The 18,669-nt window shown below is 39.2% G+C and overlaps 2 protein-coding genes across 4 annotated transcripts; one reads left to right on the top strand and one right to left on the bottom strand.

Annotated features, from left to right (window-relative positions):
• Nucleotides 1–3,428: 3,428 nt before the first annotated feature.
• LOC128193300 (serine/threonine receptor-like kinase NFP) lies at nucleotides 3,429–5,609 on the top strand. Its single transcript, XM_017556148.2, has one exon. The coding sequence runs from the start codon at nucleotides 3,542–3,544 to the stop codon at nucleotides 5,333–5,335; it is 1,794 nt and encodes a 597-aa protein (XP_017411637.2). The 5' UTR covers nucleotides 3,429–3,541; the 3' UTR covers nucleotides 5,336–5,609.
• A 647-nt stretch (nucleotides 5,610–6,256) lies between these two features.
• On the bottom strand, nucleotides 6,257–8,596 carry LOC128193655 (uncharacterized). Of its 3 annotated transcripts, none has more exons than XM_052867678.1 (2): nucleotides 8,447–8,596; nucleotides 6,257–7,437 (listed from the first exon to the last, which is right to left on the bottom strand). In XM_052867678.1, the coding sequence occupies exon 2, from the start codon at nucleotides 7,430–7,432 to the stop codon at nucleotides 6,446–6,448; it is 987 nt and encodes a 328-aa protein (XP_052723638.1). In that variant the 5' UTR covers nucleotides 7,433–7,437; nucleotides 8,447–8,596; the 3' UTR covers nucleotides 6,257–6,445. The 3 variants fall into 3 exon arrangements, with proteins under 3 accessions (XP_052723638.1, XP_052723639.1, XP_052723637.1); XM_052867679.1 differs by having other exon boundaries at nucleotides 6,257–7,474; nucleotides 8,447–8,554; XM_052867677.1 differs by lacking the exon at nucleotides 8,447–8,596 and adding an exon at nucleotides 7,516–8,440.
• Nucleotides 8,597–18,669: the final 10,073 nt, after the last annotated feature.

Below are 18,669 nucleotides of genomic sequence, written 5' to 3'. Positions count from 1 at the left end.
AATCGAATTTCAAGTTTAAAGAAAGTAGGTGGTTATACCGTGTAAGGTAGACTGGTGGGTTGAACATGCTCGGATGAGAATAGTTGTTCCCAGAGAGCCCTTGTGAGAATAATGATCCGTGGCCCAGGAGAACTTCCCAATAGACGTTAATGACCATGCCTGGTTCCTGGAAAATCTTCGGACGGATGATAGAGGCCTGATGGGCGAGTGCCTGTGTGGCCGAACGGTCGAGCTATTGTAAGGCCGGTCGGCCTGAATACCTGAATGTTAAGGTCCCAGAAGGCCAAGCTGTAGATGTCGAGCGACCGAACACATATGCCGAGGTCGGACGGCCGGGGGTTGCGGCCTGATGGCCGAGCGCTTGATGAGGCCGGACGGTCAAGTGCACGTTAAGGCCGAATGGACGAGCGCTCTTTGATGCCGGGCGGACGAGCGCACTTTGATGGCCGGAGGGACGAGCGCTCTTTGAGGCCGGAGGGGCCAACGCTCCATGAGGCCGGACGGACAAGCGCTCTTTGAGGCCGGAGGGACGAGCGCTCCATGAGGCCGGACGGACGAGCGCTCTTTGAGGCCAGAGGGACGAGCGCTCCATGAGGCCGGACAGACAAGCGCTCTTTGAGGCCGGAGGGACGAGCGCTCGTTGAGGCCGGATGGTTGGGAGCTTGACGCTGGATGGCCGGATGTTTGATTTGGCCAAGTACCTAAGGCCGAATGGCCGGGTGGTAGTAGTGAAACACGTACCTTGGAGGCCAAATGGCCGAGTGGCGGATGCCAAATTTGGTTGAGGGGAGGCCGGACGACCGAGGGTGGATGCGGGACGGCCGATAGATGAAGCCGGAGGGCCGAAAACTTATTAAGGCCGGAGGGCCGAGAGTACGAGGCCGGATGGCCGAGTGCTCGGGCATATCCCACGAACGTACCATACCAAGGAGGTCTAGGGAATCTTGAGAGGCTGAATAGCTTCTGCCGAACGCCTGATGCAGCGTTTGTTGACGTTCAATTTAGAATAGGTTTTGAGGATTTACCTAAGGCCAATGCATTGGCCGAGCGGGCGTATGGCGAATGGGCAGGACTGATCCGTTGGATTATCGAGGCCGGATGTAGAATGGCCGATAGATGACATGTATAATGGTCTTACTTTAATTTCTTCTTTTATAACCTTCCAACTTTCTTTCTTAGTTGTCTTTTCAAAGTTTTTGATTCTACAAAACAATAATTATTTTTTCTACACTATTTTCTTTTAATCATTTATGTATAAATGAAAGAGAAATATATATACATAAATATATACTCGATATAAAGAGACATCAAAAGCTTTTCGTCTCTCAGCATCATCCCAATATTGAGGATCTCTTCCCATTTAGTACCGTTCGGTCAGGCTTTGATTTAATACTGTTCGGTTAAGTGCTGATGTGGTATTGGTCAGTCATGTGTTAAGTTGTGATCATTCGGCCAGGATTCAAGACGACCGTCCAGTACTTTAGGTGTTCGGCAAAGTGACCTAGGGGTTCGACCAAGACTCAAAACGTTCGTCCTAATGGTGTCCGGTTTAATAGTGTTTGATTTTGAGTGTTCGGTCTTGATATATTAGTGAGTATAAGCGTTCGTTCTTAACTTGGTATTTTTGGGTAGCAATCTTGAGCGTTCGGTTTTAAGTTGGTATTCTTAGGTTTGGATCTTGAGCGTTCGGCCTTGGTTTAATTGTGATTGTGAGCGTTCGGCCTTAAGTTGGTATTCTTAGGTTTGGATCTTGAGCGTTCGGCCTTGGTTTAGTTGTGATTGTGAGCGTTCGACCTTAAGTTGGTATTCTTAGGTTTCAATCTTAAGCGTTCGGTCTTGGTATATTAGTGATGGTTAGCGTTCGGTCTTGATGATGTTTATTCTCAGTTAGTGATCGTTCATAGGGAACGTTCGTTCTCGATGATGTTTATCCTCAGGAAGTACTCGTCAAAGGTAGTGTTCGGACTTGATGAGGCTTGATCTTTGAGCGTTCGTCCAAACAGTAGTCGATTCAATATGATGTTCGGTTTTAGCGTTCGGCCTAATAGTGTTTAATCCAAGATGGTGTTCGGTTTTAGCGTTCGGCTTAATAGTGTTAAATTCAATATGGTGTTCGGTTTTAGCATTCGGGAAATAGTGTTCGACCAAATAAGGTTCGGCCAAATAGTGATCGGCCAAATAGTGTTCGGCCAAATAGTGCTCGGTCAAATAGTGTTCGGTTCCAAGTTCACTTTGCTCTTGTCCTGGGTTGAATTGAGTGTGCACAATGTTTGGAATATATATACTGGATGTGATTTATGTGAAAAGTATATGAATGTATGAGATATGTTGGATTTATTGTGATAATATGGTGGTATCTGGTTATTCATGACTTGGGTAAAGTTTCAAAGTAACAGTATAATTTATGGACGTAATTCCATGATCCTTAAGGATTGGATACATGGTGGTGATTTGTGGGTGTATAGAATGATTGCATGGTAGCTTAGTCTTGGGGGTTTTCCTGACGCTTTAATGGTCTTTCATTCTCAAGTAGAGAGGATTGATCCATGTAGTGAGGAGTAGTAGGAGGTCCTAGTCTTGGAGGTCCTAGTCATGATTATTTTTTTTATTGATTGAGAATAAAATGTGGTATTTCATTATATTAATTAAATTAATTTTTAAATTTTAAAAAGAGGAAACATAAATAAAAATTATACATATATGGATTTTATAAGAGGTTATTATTTGAGCAAAATTTAGTAGACAGTAAATGGTAAATTATTATAAAAGGATCTTCATTAGAGATCCTTCAAGCTCTTTATGACTCATCGTAAATTTTGCATTATTAAACTACAAGAAATCAGTTTTGTTCCTTTGGGGTGAAATTGTTGGTTTCTATCCTTTTGCTTTATCCGATGTTGTTTTCAGTTCTTATAACTTCTTCCGAACTTTTCTTTCCTTAAACTTACTCTATAATTTCGTTTAATAATTCACATCTGATAGTATCATTTGATATTTCATCTGATAACAACATTTGATAAGCTTTTTAGTTATTTCGAAGTCTATTTTCAGCTAAATCTTACAGACCCTGTACATGCAATATTCCTTCTATTACTATGTTGAATCATGTGTAAATTACAGTCGCTAATAATGGTCTTGGTAAGTCTGAGCAAACCTACCCATATCGCAAGATATCAGCAAGTTTAGTTGGTATATTGGTGTCGGCTTGCTGGCTAACATCGTGCATAGATAGAACTGGTAGGAACATTAACTGGCCGTCCAAAGCTTTGATTTGACATCAGTACCCTATTACCAATTTTTTATATATCATGCGCATGAAGTGCATACAATTTGTCTAATATAAATATTGACGTGTCCACTGTGTCTAGGATTCGGACAGCCAAAAGGAAATATAGTTAAAGCTAATGAAACAAACAGGACCATATATTTATATTAAACCAAATGATACTTTTATTGATAAAGAACTCTTCATATCAACAACGCCGATTGCCACTGATAGTAGACTGCCTCATAACTTACATTTGATCACAACTTCACATCAATGGCTGCCTTGTTTGTTTCTCTTTCTCTCCGTGCCCAGATTCTTTATGTTGTACTCATGTTTTTCACTTGTATTGCAGCTCAATCACAACAGACCAATGGAACAAACTTTTCATGCCCTTCCGATTCACCTCCTTCGTGTGAAACCTATGTGACATACATAACCCAGTCTCCAAATTTTTTGAGTGTGACCAGCGTATCTAATATATTTGACACGAGTCCTTTGTCAATTGCAAGAGCCAGCAACATAGAGAATGAGGAAGACAAGTTGATTCCAGGCCAAGTCTTGCTGATACCAGTAACCTGTGGTTGCACTGGAAACCGCTCTTTCGCCAATATCTCCTATGAAATCAACCCAGGCGATAGCTTCTACTTTGTTGCAACCACTTCATACCAGAATCTCACAAATTGGCATGTAGTGATGGATTTAAACCCCACTCTAAGTCCAAATACTTTGCCAGTAGGCATCCAAGTTGTAATTCCTTTATTTTGCAAGTGTCCTTCAAAGAACCAGCTTGACAGAGGGATAAAGTACCTGATCACTCACGTGTGGCAGCCCAATGACAATGTTTCCCTCGTAAGCAACAAGTTTGGTGCATCACCAGAGGACATATTAAGTGAAAACAACTATGGTCAAAACTTCACTGCCGCAAACAACCTTCCAGTTTTGATCCCAGTTACACGCTTGCCAGATCTTATTCAATCTCCTTCAGATGGAAGAAAACACAGAATTGGTCTTCCAGTTATAATTGGTATCAGTCTGGGATGCACACTACTGGTTGTGGTTTCAGCAATATTACTGGTGTATGTATATTTTCTGAAAATGAAGAGTTTGAATAGGAGTGCCTCATCAGCTGAAACTGTACATAAACTACTTTCTGGAGTTTCATGCTACGTAAGTAAGCCTACCATGTATGAAACTGGTGCAATCTTGGAAGCTACCATGAACCTCAGTGAGCAGTGCAAGATTGGGGAATCAGTGTACAAGGTTAACATAGAGGGTAAGGTTTTAGCAATAAAAAGATTCAAGGAAGATGTCACGGAGGAGCTGAAAATTCTGCAGAAGGTGAGTCATGGAAATCTGGTGAAACTAATGGGTGTCTCATCAGACAATGATGGAAATTGTTTTGTGGTTTATGAATATGCAGAAAATAGGTCTCTTGATGACTGGCTTTTCGCCAAGTCTTGTTCAGAGACATCAAACTCAAGGACCACGCTTACATGGTGCCAGAGGATAAGCATAGCAGTGGATGTTGCAATGGGTCTGCAGTACATGCATGAACATGCTTATCCAAGAATAGTCCACAGGGACATCACCAGCAGTAATATCCTTCTTGACTCTAACTTCAAGGCCAAGATAGCAAATTTTTCCATGGCCAGAACTTTTACCAACCCCATTATGTCAAAAATAGATGTATTTGCTTTTGGGGTGGTTCTGATAGAATTACTTACTGGCAAGAAAGCCATGACAACCAAAGATAAGGGTGAGGTGGTTATGCTGTGGAAGGACATTTGGAAGATCTTTGATCAAGAAGAGAATAGAGAGGAGAGGCTCAGAAAATGGATGGATCCTAAGTTAGATAATTATTATCCTATTGATTATGCTCTCAGCTTGGCCTCCTTGGCAGTGAATTGTACTGCAGACAAGTCTTTGTCCAGACCAACCATAGCAGAAATTGTACTTAGTCTCTCCCTTCTCACTCAACCATCTTCCTCTACACTGGAGAGATCCTTGACTTCTTCTGGATTAGATATAGAAGCTACTCAAATTGTCACTTCCATCGCAGCTCGTTGATTGAGTAAAGCCAATCCAGTTTCTCAAATCCAAGATGGTATTTTTTTTTACATAATGATTTCACCTTAGTCAATAATGATGAACTTGGTTTACGGGGAGTGTTCAACATTTAGTTTTTCCGTCCCTGTTGTTCTTTAATGTTTGAGGTAGAGTTGGCAAACGAATAGCAATTGCAGCTCACCTCAGACTAAATTTTCTTGCTTCTATACTTTTTTTGGATGACAATTGAAAGTGAATCAAACAATGGAGTTGTTTATTGCATTGTCAAACAAATTCAATAAGTTTAAACTATATGTTTCTGTCTTTGCATTAAGCTCATATTTCATACTCAAATCATAATATTGCAGAGACAGAATAATCTATTCATCCATTCTTTTTGTTTTTGGTCACGAGGTTGGGCATAAGACCCAATTGAGAATGTTGAAACTTGGAGAGGATTAGCATTAGCAAGAAGACCTTAAAAGGCTTTTACATGCAATAGAGATACTGATAAATTAAAATGGTGGTTGCCTTTTTGGCTAATCTTAAAACAGTTAGCTAGACAATTGAGAATTTTTAGATAGACAGTATATATCTTAAGCATGTCATAGTTGATTTATGTAGTAAAAAAGTACTTCTTAGGAACAGATGCATTTTTACTTATGATGATGCATGAAGTGACGAAGCAAATTTGTGCAATACAATAATATGGCCCTAGGTTTACAATATCTTATAGACAGCCCCAAAGAATGCAGCTAGCTCTACCCTTAGATGCTGCTGCTGCAAGTCAACCAGTTATTCATGTAACAGGAAGGCCGTTTTAAAATGAATAATATGTTTATAAAGTATAAAATAGAAGCTTCCTTGTTGCTCCAATCATTGACGGAGCTACCTAAGGGATGAAATCCCTAGGGTCCACCATGTAACGAGGCGATATAAACGTCAACAAAGGCACTCATCATATGATTACAAATAACGCGCGTTCCTATAAACATTCAAGTATAGCGATCCTATAAACATTCAAGTATAAGAACATAAAGTTTCGACAAGTACCAAATGACGACATACACGCAGCAAACAACCCTAAGAACAGTAAGTACAAAATGTCAGAATGTCTAAGTTAAATCTATTCTATACAAGGTCTACGACGGGGGCATCCTCCACAGCAGGAACCCCTGAATTCCCCTCGGGTGTCTCGATTCGAGCAGCTTCCTCTGTTGCCATTGCCTCGGTGGGCGTCCCTGCAGGCTCGTCATCTGGAAATGACCCGGCAGGAATGACGTCTATCGGAACCAACTCTCCTTGGTAAACGTCCTTCCGAATGTCGAAGTTGACTCCTTCAGTACAGACATTCAAAATATAGGACACCTGCCTTAGCGCCTTCTTAAAGCCCCTGGTATGTTCCAGGATGATAGCATCAGTCATCTCATCCTGCAACTCCTGGTTTTCAGTAATGGTCTGGCGCAAGGCGTCCCTCTCGCAAGTCAAAGTTATCAACCTTTTCTTCAGCTCCTCATTCTCTTTCTTTGAACATTCCAGATCAGCTGCAAGCTGGTCTTTGACCTTTTTCATCTCAACACCATCCTTCTGCAGATTCTCCATTATCTCCCGGCCTTTTACTATCATCTCCTCGGATTCCTTCTGCCTTTGCTCACACTTAGCGTGTTCAGTTTTTAAACGCTCCAGCTCGGTGACCAAGTTACCTCGGTTGGAGGCATACGCTAAGTTCCAGGCAGCAGCTGCCGCCCGGCAGGCAAATTCTAAGCAGTTATCCGCCATTTTTTGCTCAGAAGTCTTTTCCATGACTTTCTGCTCAGCCAAATCAAAGTTGAACTCGATCTTATGGCCAAGGTTAAAGGCCGCATCCCACATGCCATTCGGAATGTCGCGATCGGCATGCGGGTCGACCACCCCTCCAATACTCTTCCCCTTATCGGAAGCTTTCGGATCTCCACCGGTGACAGCCTTTCGTTTCCTTGAAAGCGGCCGTTCGGGAGAAGGTGGCGGTTCATCATTGACATGGATAGGATTCTTGATAGTCGTCAAGGCCGAGGTTCCCCCTTTATTCTTCTTGGCGTCAGCAGCGGCAAACCAGTCAAGGGGAGCTCTTTTACCCATAGTAGCTATACGCAACAGAACACAACAAATACCAAGTCAATGCTGCAAAAATAAAATTCAAAGTGCTCAGTAAAAGAACATACCAAATACCCTCGAGTTCATATCGTCATACTCGAGACAGTTGATAATCTTTCTGGAAGAAAAGGGGCGAGACAACGCAGCCATAACACTCAGAGCTTCCAATTCGATATGAGTCATATCTTCTTTCGACCAAGAGGTAAGCTTCCTAGGGTTCTGGGTCCAATACAAAGGAAACTTGGGACTATTATCCTCGTTGAAAAAGAACGAGCGACCTGATTCAGTGATGGACACCCTAAAAAATTGGTTTTTGAAACCTCTAAAGGATTGGGCGTATAATTCCAAAATTGCGTTCCCAGACTCGGAAATTAGAGAAACCCAACCCCTTTTTCCAATCGGGCGGGTCCTAAAAAAATAAAGAAACAGGGCAACCGTGGGGTTAATGGCCAAGACTTGGCACATAACCGCGAACGCCTGTATATACCCCCAGCTATTTGGATGTAACTGTGTGGGGGTGACGTTAAGGGTTTTCAGAACATCCATTTGAAAAACGTTTAGAGGAAACCTAAGGTATATATCGTAAAACAGATATGAGTAAACATAGAAAAAATCGTCTCTAGAATTCTATTTACCATAGAAGACTCTCTCATTTTCCCCACAGGCAACTAATTTAACACAAGAGCCATAGCTGAGATTTCTAAGAATACAACTATCGTTTGCCCAATTCAACAGCACAGCCCTTCTATCGAAAACACTAGGAAATTCACTTACATCTCGAGAAGTCCATTCATACTCCCGCTAGAGGAGGGAAGATTTTCGGGCTCCTCCACCACAACACCACCATAAACAAAGGCATTCTCGCCATAAAGTATGGAGACAACCTCACACTGAGCCCTAATCGGAGAACCCTCTGGTGCCTCAGCCTGGTTGTCGCTCCCCCTTTTCTTAACAAATGTGGGAGAACAATCTGAATAGGAAAAAGAGTCCATGAGTTACCTGTGTGCAAATGTCAAAGGAAATGCTGAAGAAGGAGAAGTGAAGAAGTTTGTCGAGGAAATGGGGTAGAAATGACGGTTGCGCTAACCAGGGTTCCTCAAAAAATCCTTTCACATTAACGAGGGGAAAACTGATATAACCGCCAATCGTTTCTCTCCGTAGGATCAGAAAGAATCCAACGGTCCCACTTTCGAGACTCTACCACTACCCAGAGGCGGGAAAATCAAAACCCAAAACGGTGCGTAACACGAAGCCCTCATAACAACAAGGTTTAATCATTCACTAAGTCCCTATTTTCGCATGGAATCTCAATTTCGTCCCTTTCTTTCTGAAAATATCAATTGGGTCCCAATTTTATGAAAATTGCAACAAATCGATCCTTTCCGTTAATTTGGCTGGACGGCGTTAAAAAAATTGATGAGTGAATGCTGAGATGACGAACGAGCGCTCGTCCAGCAGCGAACGAGCACTCGTCCAGCAGCGAACGAACGCTCGTCGACCACCGAATGAACGGTCGTCCAGTGTGGAACGAACGGTTGTCCAGCAGTAAGAGGTCGACGAGCGTTCGTTCTCTGGTGGACGAGTGTTTGTTCGCTGCTGGACGAGCGTTCGTTCGCTGCTGGACGAGCGTTCGTTCGCTGCTGGACGAGCGTTCGTTCGCTGCTGGACGAGCGTTCGTTCGCTGCTGGACGAGCGCTCGTTCGTCATCTCAGCATTCACTCATCAATTTTTTTAACGCCGTCCAGCCAAATTAACGGAAAGGATCGATTTGTTGCAATTTTCATAAAATTGGGACCCAATTGATATTTTCAGAAAGAAAGGGACGAAATTGAGATTCCATGCGAAAATAGGGACTTAGTGAATGATTAAACCTAACAACAACCACCTTACAGTCCTATAGTTAACCCAAATACATAAGACGAACAGTTAACTCGGACTTTGGGGGCATTATGTACTGTATGATATTATTGGTCAATATCACTTGGGCCACTATTAAGCCCGCGATCGTATAACTAAGCTAATGAATTTAGCGAACCACCAATGAAAGAATCCCATTTCAACTATGTTCACTAGGAGAACCGAACGGCCAATGACCGTTCAGGAACGAACGTATACTTTTATATGAGAAATTTCATACCAGAATCATTTCTTTTCAAACTCATTTTCTAACATATATTTTCATACTTTATACCTTCATATCAAATTCAACTTTCACACTCCAACAATCCATTTCATATAAGTTTCATATAATTCATACATTATAACATAACTCATCCATATTTCATTTCCACTCACTAAACAAACGAACATTCATTCAATCCATTCATATTAACCATCATGCATCAATACCATTCAGTCAAATAACGAACGTTCATGCAGTAAGGCAACATACAAATACTCAATTAAATTAAATAAGCTTCCTTTACCTCTGAGCGTGATAGAACGTTCCCAGACGCAGAAACAAAAATTCTCTACTACGAGTTCTCCTACCGTCAACGCTCGTTAATCCCAACTACAACAAGTGAACCCCGACACCATCAAATCTACTCATTTTAAGAATGGTGATCAACGTACGAACTCAGAACTGAGTTGCATGCTTGGGTGATGAGTCAATATTTTACTCACTACACTTAGCTTTTTGTGCTAGAATTAGTCGGGAAATTATGCTTAAACGTCTGGTATTTTTATGTTTTTCATAATTGTGCTTAATTTAACCAGTAATTCTTATTTTATTTAATTTGAATTATTTGGAGTTAATTATGTGCATTATTAATTGCAGGGAAAAAATTTTGAAAAAAAAAAAAGAAAAGAAAAAAACGTTCGGCCTCTTCTGATGGTTATACGACCGTTCGTCGTCAGCATATACCGAACGGTCATGAAAGCATTGAGCGAACGGTCTACTGACGACGTGACCGAACGGTATGTTAAGAACGTGAATGATCGGTTTGCTGAAGGACTAAACGAACGGTCTGTGAAAGATTACATTAAATGACCGAATACTCCTCAACGAACGGCAGTGCATTTGTTCATTGAACCGAACGGCATAAACATTTCATAACCGAACGTCCACTGAAGACGTGACCATCGTGTGGAAGCATATACCGAACGGTCTGTGAAAGCAATTTCAACCGAACGGTGAGCTAGAGTTGGATGAGCACCATAGAACGAACGGTCTCAGCAATTGCTGTTGACCGAACGGTCTTGTAAAGACTGAACTGCACACCATCTCTTGAGCCTCTAGTGACCGAACGGTGGGATCCTTTGGTGACCGAACGGCCAAATGAGATGACCAGAGAACACAGCAGCAGGGGTTGTGTCCAAAAACGTGGAGCAACGTCCAGCAACCTTCACGGCCAGTTCACCATCTAGCGTTCCACCTTTCCAAACGTTCGTCCTCTACCGTTCGTCCTCAACCGTTCGGCCTCACATGTTTTTTTTATTCGACCTCACCGCTCGCTCACCTGGATTAAGTGTTCCAGCATACGAACGTTCGTCCTCTATGACCAACCGTTCGTTATTGACCAGTATCTTTACCGTTCGGTTAGATGTTAATTTGGTAACGTTCGTTCGGCCTCACATGTCGGGATTGAATTCTTTCCTACGGAAAGGATTCAAGTCGAGGACGAACGCCCTCTTGTATTAGAGCTACGTTTGAGCGATCGGCCGAACGTAGATATCCTGAGTATTTTGTGAGAATTGAGAAACCTATAAAAGTAACTTTGAACTCTTAGTCATTCTGCGACGAGTCTCGACCCAAAGCGTACGTCCTAAGTGGCGCTCGGTCTTATACCGAACGCTCGTCCCTAAGCGTACGTTAAAAGTAGCGCTCGGTCTGATACCGAACGTTCGTTCTTTATCCTTAAATACTAAATGGGTAGAAACAGCGTTCGTCCAAAAGTTTCAGTAATGTTCGTTCAAAACTTCGACAAATACATATTACCGCGTTCGGTCATTGACTGGCGGGTAGTCTATAGGATTAAATCGTATTCTGTATAAGTATCTAAATACCTTGCGGTGTCTTTATCCATCTGAATTTGAGCGTTCGTTCGCTGGTGGACGAGCGTTCGTTCGCTTGTGGACGAGCGTTCGTTCGTCATCTCAGCATCCACTCATCAATTTTATTAACGCCGTCTAGCCAACTTAACGGAAAGGACTCAATTGATATCAATTTTGAAAATTAAGACCATTTTGATACACTTTAGAAAACGAGGACCCATCTGAGACATTTGTACATAAATAGGGATGTCGAAAAGGATTAAACCTTTTTTTTACTATTCACTGCAAAAAATACGTTTCTGTTTTACTGTTTGAATGTACTGCTTCCTGAATTTAAGTTTTCTGCAACTGCTTTATGAATTCATTGTTTTCTGCTTTGAATTTACGATTTCTGCACTACTGTAATCAAATTTTGTTTTTACTATTTGAACTGTCTTTTACTGTTAGTTTTTACTGTTTCGGTTTTCACTGTTTTAATTTATTTTTATTGCAATTTACTTTCCCGTTCAAAAACAATCAAAAACCCCCCACTGCGTGTTAAAAATCTAAAACTGAACCACATAAATATTGGTCCTTGAAAGACGACCTAGGAGTCACTTCCTAGTAAAATATACTGCATTAATTTCGTGCAATCAATTTTTGCGAGAGGCGCGACCCTCTCGTCAAAAAATGGCGCCGCTGCCGGGGACCAGTATTGTAAGTTCGGTTTTAGATTTTTCGTTTTGAAAATATATGTTTTGTCTTCTATTTTTTTTTATGTGTGTTTTGTTTGCTTGAATATTTTGTGTGTTTTGAATTTTTTGTACTAGCATTTCAGATGTTGTTACTGAATGCATAACTAGGTGAAATTCTGGACCTAGTTGTGTGTGGATTGTCAGAGCGGCTGCAGCGGAATGAGTTAGCGTGGAATAACAAACTAAGAGGGTTTTTAATTCAAACGTGTGCCTTTTAATTTCTACTCAATTAAACTTACTTAGCAATTAATATTGACAAATAAAGAGAGTAAGGTTGAGAGAAATTTGCACAGATGATTTTATCCTGGTTCGGATCTTACCAATCCTACGTCCAGTCGCTTATCTCAAAACAAGATAAACAGTTTCACTAACACAAAACAATTACAAACTACAATCACAAAGATACAATTTGTAAGAGTTTAGAAACCACCTCTCTTGATACCACAAGAGATGAAACTACACCTCCTTTGAGTCTTCACAAAGGATGAACACCTCCTCCGAATACTTCACGAAGGATGATTCTCTTCCGAACACCTCCTTAGACACACCAAGGATGAATCGGCTATTTCCTCTGTCACCGTAGCAGCACTTCACCAGCTCCACAGACAAGAGTTTCACAAGCCGAACAAGAACACACAAGTCTCAAGAATTTCTGAGTATTTTGAGCACAAGGGAAGAGTTTCTGTGTCTCTAGTTTCGTTCCCTTGAGAGGAAATGAGAGTCTATTTATAGACTCATCCAAAGGCTCTTCCATTTACTAAAAGACAAACTTAACGGCTACTTTGTCCAACGGCCATAAACGGCTACTTTGTCCAACGGTCATAAACGGCTAGTTTGTCCAACGGTCATAAACGGCTAGTTTCTTCAATAGTCATAAACGACTAGTTTCTTCAACGACTAGTTTCTCCCACGTCCGTGTTAAGTGCAATACTCTTACCGTTAACCGTCACTATTCACGTGAATAGTGTTACTATTCATGTGAATAGTACTATAGTGTTTTGTTACAATGATTTACTATAGTAATTTTACAAAACACTTTTCTTTTCCTTATCTAAGTCCTATACACATTTCTAAGAGTATTACAAAAGCTTTCCATCACAATACAAATCTTCAAATCATTTTGATTCTTGATTGGTCTTGACTTGATTTGGACATCATCAAAACTTCATCTTCATCATTTTGCTAACAATCTCCCCCTTTTTGATGATGATCAAAAACTCCTTGATTTAAAGCTTTTGGTAATAATCTGTATTTAAAACACAACTTAAGGAAGAAAAGGTGCATTAGTGAATAAGCACAAATTGCACAAATAGGCAAATAAGCTTTAACCATTTTCTCCCCCTTTTTGATCATAATTAAAAAGTTGTGTTGATGTTCTCCCCCTAAGATAATACTCCCCCTTAATAAAAGCATGTATGCATATGAGCTAAAAATATTTCAAATTTAAAGATTCATTCAAACATGCACAATAGGATATTTAAAGCAAATAATTTTAGGATAAAGAGCTGATAAAACATTGTTTAGATCTTCATCTTGAGGATTGTCATTTTCTTTGCTTCATTTGTTGTCTTCTACAAATCTTCATCATAGCCTGTATGTAATTCAACTGACTCAAGAGGTTTTGCCTCAAGGTCTGCAATTTCATCAAAGACAACATGCACACATTCTTCTATTTCAAATGTTTTAAAGCAAAAACATTTTTTTAAAAAAATTCTTAAATATGAAACATTTGGTACCCAACTATTTTGTATGGGTCCTTTGGGTTAGATTTAGAAAAAAGAAATCATTTTATAACCCAAACATATCTACCACTTGGAACACCATAATGCTTAATTTTACATTTATTTGAAGTATGACCCTTTTTCATACAATAAAAGCATGATACAACATTTGTGTTCCTATAAGTTGTTCCTTTTTCTACCCATGTTCTACGGGTTCTATGATTATGTTTATTTTTAATTCTAGGAACATACTTATTTTTAACAACCTTATTTTCATTATTTTTACTACATTCTCTTGAGGTTGTTTGTTCTAGTAGTTTCTTAAAATTTTCACAAGAAGCACATTCATCACTACTTGTAAATTTACCCTTTTCAAAAAATAAAACTTTATTTTTCAAATCTTTATTTTCTTCAAAAATATTTTCAAAATTTAATTTTAAATTCTTATTTTCTTCAAGAATATTTTCAAAGTGTGATTTCAAATTTTTATTTTCTTCAGAAATATTTTCAAAATTTAACTTTAAATTTTTTAAATCCTTTTTCAATTTCTTATGAGCAAGATCTAGTTTTTCAGATTCTACTATTAAAGCAGCATAAATTTCATGCAATTCATTTTCACTAATTTGACTAGAATTATCAGAATCGCTAGATGTACTTACTTGGCTTCCAGCGTCGTCGTTCACCACTAAACAGATGTTTGCTTCTTCATCTGAGTAGCTTGAATCTGAAATGGTCTCATTGTCGTCTTCCCATGCAATGTATGCCTTCTTTTTCTTGAAGAATTTCTTTTCTTCACCCTTCTTTTGATTTGGGCAGTCTTCTTTTAAATGTCCCTTTTCTCCGCAACCGTAGCATCGGTAATATGAGGAAGATACTGGATTATCTTTCTTATCGTATCTTAATTTTTCTTTACCTTTAGACTTCATGAACCTGTTGAGCCTTTTTATCATGAGTCTCAATTCTTCTTCTTCGTCTAAGTCTTCATCTTCCGATTTACCTTTGCTTCTTTCATCCTCCGACTTTAACGCCAAACTCTTCTTATTGTTTTTGGCTTTTGCTTCTTCTTCATCAAGTCTTCCGAGGTCAAGTTCATGCTCTCTCAACTTTCCAAATAGTGCAGCCATGGTCATTGTGTTGAGATTTTGTGACTCAGAAATTGCAGTCACTTTTGGTTGCCAAGACCTGTCTAAAGATTTCAAAATTTTTATATTAAGCTCATCAGTATCGAAAGACTTACCTAGTCCAATAAGATGGTTTACGGTGTTGGTGAAGCGTTTCTGAACATCTACTATTGTTTCCCCTTGCTTCATCCTGAACATCTCGTATTCCTGGATTAAGGTATTCTTTCTAGCTCTCTTAACATCATCTGTACCTTCGTGGGTTACTCTAAGTACTTCCCACATTTCTTGTGCAGTTTTACAAACAGAAATCCTGTAAAACTCGTCAACAGTTAAAGCAGATGAAATAATATTACGAGCGTTTACATCATTACCAAATTTTTTCTTATCTTCAGCAGTCCATTGGTCACGGGGCTTTGGTTCCTGCATATTGTTAAGTGGAATAAAAGGACCAAATGCAACAGCATCCCAAATATCTATATCAATAGATTCCATAAAAATTTGCATTCTGACCTTCCAAAATGCGTAATTTTCACCTGTGAATAGTGGTGGTCTATTGATTGATGCACCCTCTACAAAGGTTTGATGTGATCCTGCCATTTGAATGACTATCAAAGCAAGCTCTGATACCAATTGTCAGAGCGGCTGCAGCGGAATGAGTTAGCGTGGAATAACAAACTAAGAGGGTTTTTAATTCAAACGTGTGCCTTTTAATTTCTACTCAATTAAACTTACTTAGCAATTAATATTGACAAATAAAGAGAGTAAGGTTGAGAGAAATTTGCACAGATGATTTTATCCTGGTTCGGATCTTACCAATCCTACGTCCAGTCGCTTATCTCAAAACAAGATAAACAGTTTCACTAACACAAAACAATTACAAACTACAATCACAAAGATACAATTTGTAAGAGTTTAGAAACCACCTCTCTTGATACCACAAGAGATGAAACTACACCTCCTTTGAGTCTTCACAAAGGATGAACACCTCCTCCGAATACTTCACGAAGGATGATTCTCTTCCGAACACCTCCTTAGACACACCAAGGATGAATCGGCTATTTCCTCTGTCACCGTAGCAGCACTTCACCAGCTCCACAGACAAGAGTTTCACAAGCCGAACAAGAACACACAAGTCTCAAGAATTTCTGAGTATTTTGAGCACAAGGGAAGAGTTTCTGTGTCTCTAGTTTCGTTCCCTTGAGAGGAAATGAGAGTCTATTTATAGACTCATCCAAAGGCTCTTCCATTTACTAAAAGACAAACTTAACGGCTACTTTGTCCAACGGCCATAAACGGCTACTTTGTCCAACGGTCATAAACGGCTAGTTTGTCCAACGGTCATAAACGGCTAGTTTCTTCAATAGTCATAAACGACTAGTTTCTTCAACGACTAGTTTCTCCCACGTCCGTGTTAAGTGCAATACTCTTACCGTTAACCGTCACTATTCACGTGAATAGTGTTACTATTCATGTGAATAGTACTATAGTGTTTTGTTACAATGATTTACTATAGTAATTTTACAAAACACTTTTCTTTTCCTTATCTAAGTCTTATACACATTTCTAAGAGTATTACAAAAGCTTTCCATCACAATACAAATCTTCAAATCATTTTGATTCTTGATTGGTCTTGACTTGATTTGGACATCATCAAAACTTCATCTTCATCATTTTGCTAACATGGATTTGATTTTTGTTTTGCAGCATCTACTGAAGGATGCTTCTACAATATCTGTTGATGAATCCTGGACAACATCTACTGAGGGATGCTAAAAGGATTCAGATTAACATCTACTGATGGATGTTGCTACAATAAATGATAGTCCATTTTTTATGAATTTTTCTTTTTAATTTATTTATTTGTGTGGTTTGGATTTGATTTATTCTTTCTTTGTGTGTTTTAGTTTTCAGGTTCAATACTGCTACTGATGGCAGTAACGGTAGCATCTACTGAAGGATGCTTCTACGACATCTACTAATGGATGTCGGGTGATTGGGCATCTAGTGATGGATGCTGATAAAAATGACAAACATTGGTGTCTACTGAGGGATATCAATGACAAAAAAATGATAATAAAAAAAATAAAATAAAAAAATATTAGCATCTACTGATGGGTGCTATACGACTAGACATCTGCTGATGGGTGTCACTGAAAACATCTACTGATGGATGTTACTGAAAACAATTTCTTTCCATTTCCCTACTTTAATTGCACTTGTCTATATTATTTAACTGCTTTAAATTTTTAATCGGATAACTGTAACACACTGAGGACATTGTGTAATTTAAGTGTGGTCTACTGGGGGAAATTCTGATTTTTTTTTGTTTATTTCTGTTTTGAGTGTTAAATTTTTTCTTTTTCTAGGTAGTTTATGTTTCTTTTGAGTGAAATAAATTTTGCATGTTTCTCTTAATTTATGGACATTGTTTAAAATTGTAGATATATCTTTCATTTCATTGATACTTGTGATTTGAAATTCTTGTTTTTCGTTGCATGAGAAAATGATTTTGATGTTTGAGAGATTAAATTCATTGTGACAAAAATACCCTGTGTGAGAATAGAGCCACTTTATTGTTCTTTCTTGTGTGATATGACTCATGATCGTTTGCACATATGATTTGGCTTGACTCTTAATATTTCTTGATTAATATGCATATTTGAAAATGATAAAGGCAATTTTTGTTTTTGTTTCGGTGTAATGTTGTCCGGTGTGTCTTTGTTGCTTCTAGATGTCCGGGACGCTTGCTTTTCCTCAATTGTTGTCGTTCATGCTCCAAAGGAAGGGGAGGTACCTGCGAAGATACTCCGACGCTCAAGTCAGATGTGAGTTATGGAGCCTCAGCTCTCAAGAAAATGATTATATTATCACTGCAGAATATTATTTAGAGTTCCTCTGGCCTAAGTGTAACGTAGAGGGAATGTACATGATGTTTTGCCCTGTCATTGTATTTATAGGCCAATAAAAATAACCTTACCTAAAAATCTGGTTAGTTACTCATAAATATCTTAACCGCTCAAAATATCTAAGATATTTTATCTAATAAATATCCTACGATACAGTTTTTAAGCCTCTTTAGCCAAATAAACTTACCTTGTTTTAAATCCTTTGATACCCACTTTTGAGCCTGCAATTTCTTAAAATTCTTTTCAAGCCCATACACTGTCCCTAAGTGAAAAAAAAAACGATGATTACTTAAACCTCAGGGAATTCTGGAGCTAAAGAAATATTTTTCGAACAAGTGTGGTCTCCCTGGGAATTCTAAAAATTGGCTAATTGGTTCTATAATTTATATCTTGTCTCTTACAGTCGTATATTAAAAAGAAAGAAAAGAAAAGAGATAGGATGAAAAAAATAAAAATAAAAAATAAGTGAGTCAAGAAGAGGATTGAAATAGAGTTTTTGGTGTGATTTGACTGTGTTTACACTTGTTCCCCGCTCCTCTATTTTTTTTGAACTACTTATCCATATTTATCCTCCCCTGTCCTTGGCCCCATTACAACCCTGAAAAGACCTTTTGATTTAAATATGCATGTTTCTGAGAATTAATTTTAGAGGCTTGCCAAATCTGTTTGTGTTTGCTTTCTTGAGATCATCGAGTTCACATTGCTTATCCCATACACTTGAGAGAAACACTGATAGTGCATCTG

Source organism: Vigna angularis, chromosome 8 (genome assembly GCF_016808095.1).
Source record: "Vigna angularis cultivar LongXiaoDou No.4 chromosome 8, ASM1680809v1, whole genome shotgun sequence".
Lineage (NCBI taxonomy): Eukaryota > Viridiplantae > Streptophyta > Magnoliopsida > Fabales > Fabaceae > Vigna > Vigna angularis.
Note: the sequence above shows the minus strand (reverse complement) of the source record. Positions and strands in the feature narration are given on the sequence as shown.

What these genes read in the sequence shown, in the direction of transcription:
- LOC128193655 (XM_052867677.1), bottom strand. Translation starts at nt 7,993, where the DNA reads ATGGATGTTCTGAAAACCCTTAACGTCACCCCCACACAGTTACATCCA. An exon ending in TATGAACTCGAGGGTATTTG is followed by an intron (nt 7,438 to 7,515) that starts GTATGTTCTTTT and finishes TGTTGCGTATAG; the next exon opens with CTACTATGGGTAAAAGAGCT.
- LOC128193300 (XM_017556148.2), top strand. Translation starts at nt 3,542, where the DNA reads ATGGCTGCCTTGTTTGTTTCTCTTTCTCTCCGTGCCCAGATTCTTTAT.